At 82.7% G+C, this 324-nt stretch overlaps 1 protein-coding gene across 1 annotated transcript in view; it reads left to right on the top strand.

The window, feature by feature from the left end:
• CHLNCDRAFT_145218 (hypothetical protein) overlaps positions 1-324 on the top strand; it is a gene marked incomplete at both ends in the record, with an annotated part of 5,683 nt that overhangs the window by 1,826 nt on the left and 3,533 nt on the right. The window contains one exon of the mRNA XM_005847976.1: positions 18-232. Within this exon, the coding sequence (XP_005848038.1) occupies positions 18-232 (215 nt within the window). The remainder of the gene's footprint in view (positions 1-17; positions 233-324) is intronic.

Below are 324 nucleotides of genomic sequence, written 5' to 3'. Positions count from 1 at the left end.
GGGAGGGCGAACCACAGAGCGGACCCCCCGCCTCCCGCGCCTCACGCTCAGCCTCCGCCTCCATGCCAGACTCCGCGCCAGACGCCAGCAGCTGCTCCACGCCCAACGACGTGCTGGCGGCGCCGGCGGGCGTGCTGCCGCGCGCGGCGCGGCCGGCGGCCGGCGGCAAGCCCGAGCCGCGCGGCGGCGGCAGCAGCGGCAGCGGCGCCGCCGCCGCCAGCCCGCGCTCCCTGTACCAGCACGGCGCCGCCGGCGAGCACGACTCGGCGCGCTCCCTGCAGGCCGCCTCGGCGGCGGGCTCCTCGGCGGCGGCCGGCGCCGCGG

This window comes from Chlorella variabilis (assembly GCF_000147415.1).
Source record: "Chlorella variabilis unplaced genomic scaffold CHLNCscaffold_9, whole genome shotgun sequence".
NCBI classification, from domain to species: domain Eukaryota; kingdom Viridiplantae; phylum Chlorophyta; class Trebouxiophyceae; order Chlorellales; family Chlorellaceae; genus Chlorella; species Chlorella variabilis.
This window is presented reverse-complemented; position numbering and strand designations above follow the sequence as displayed.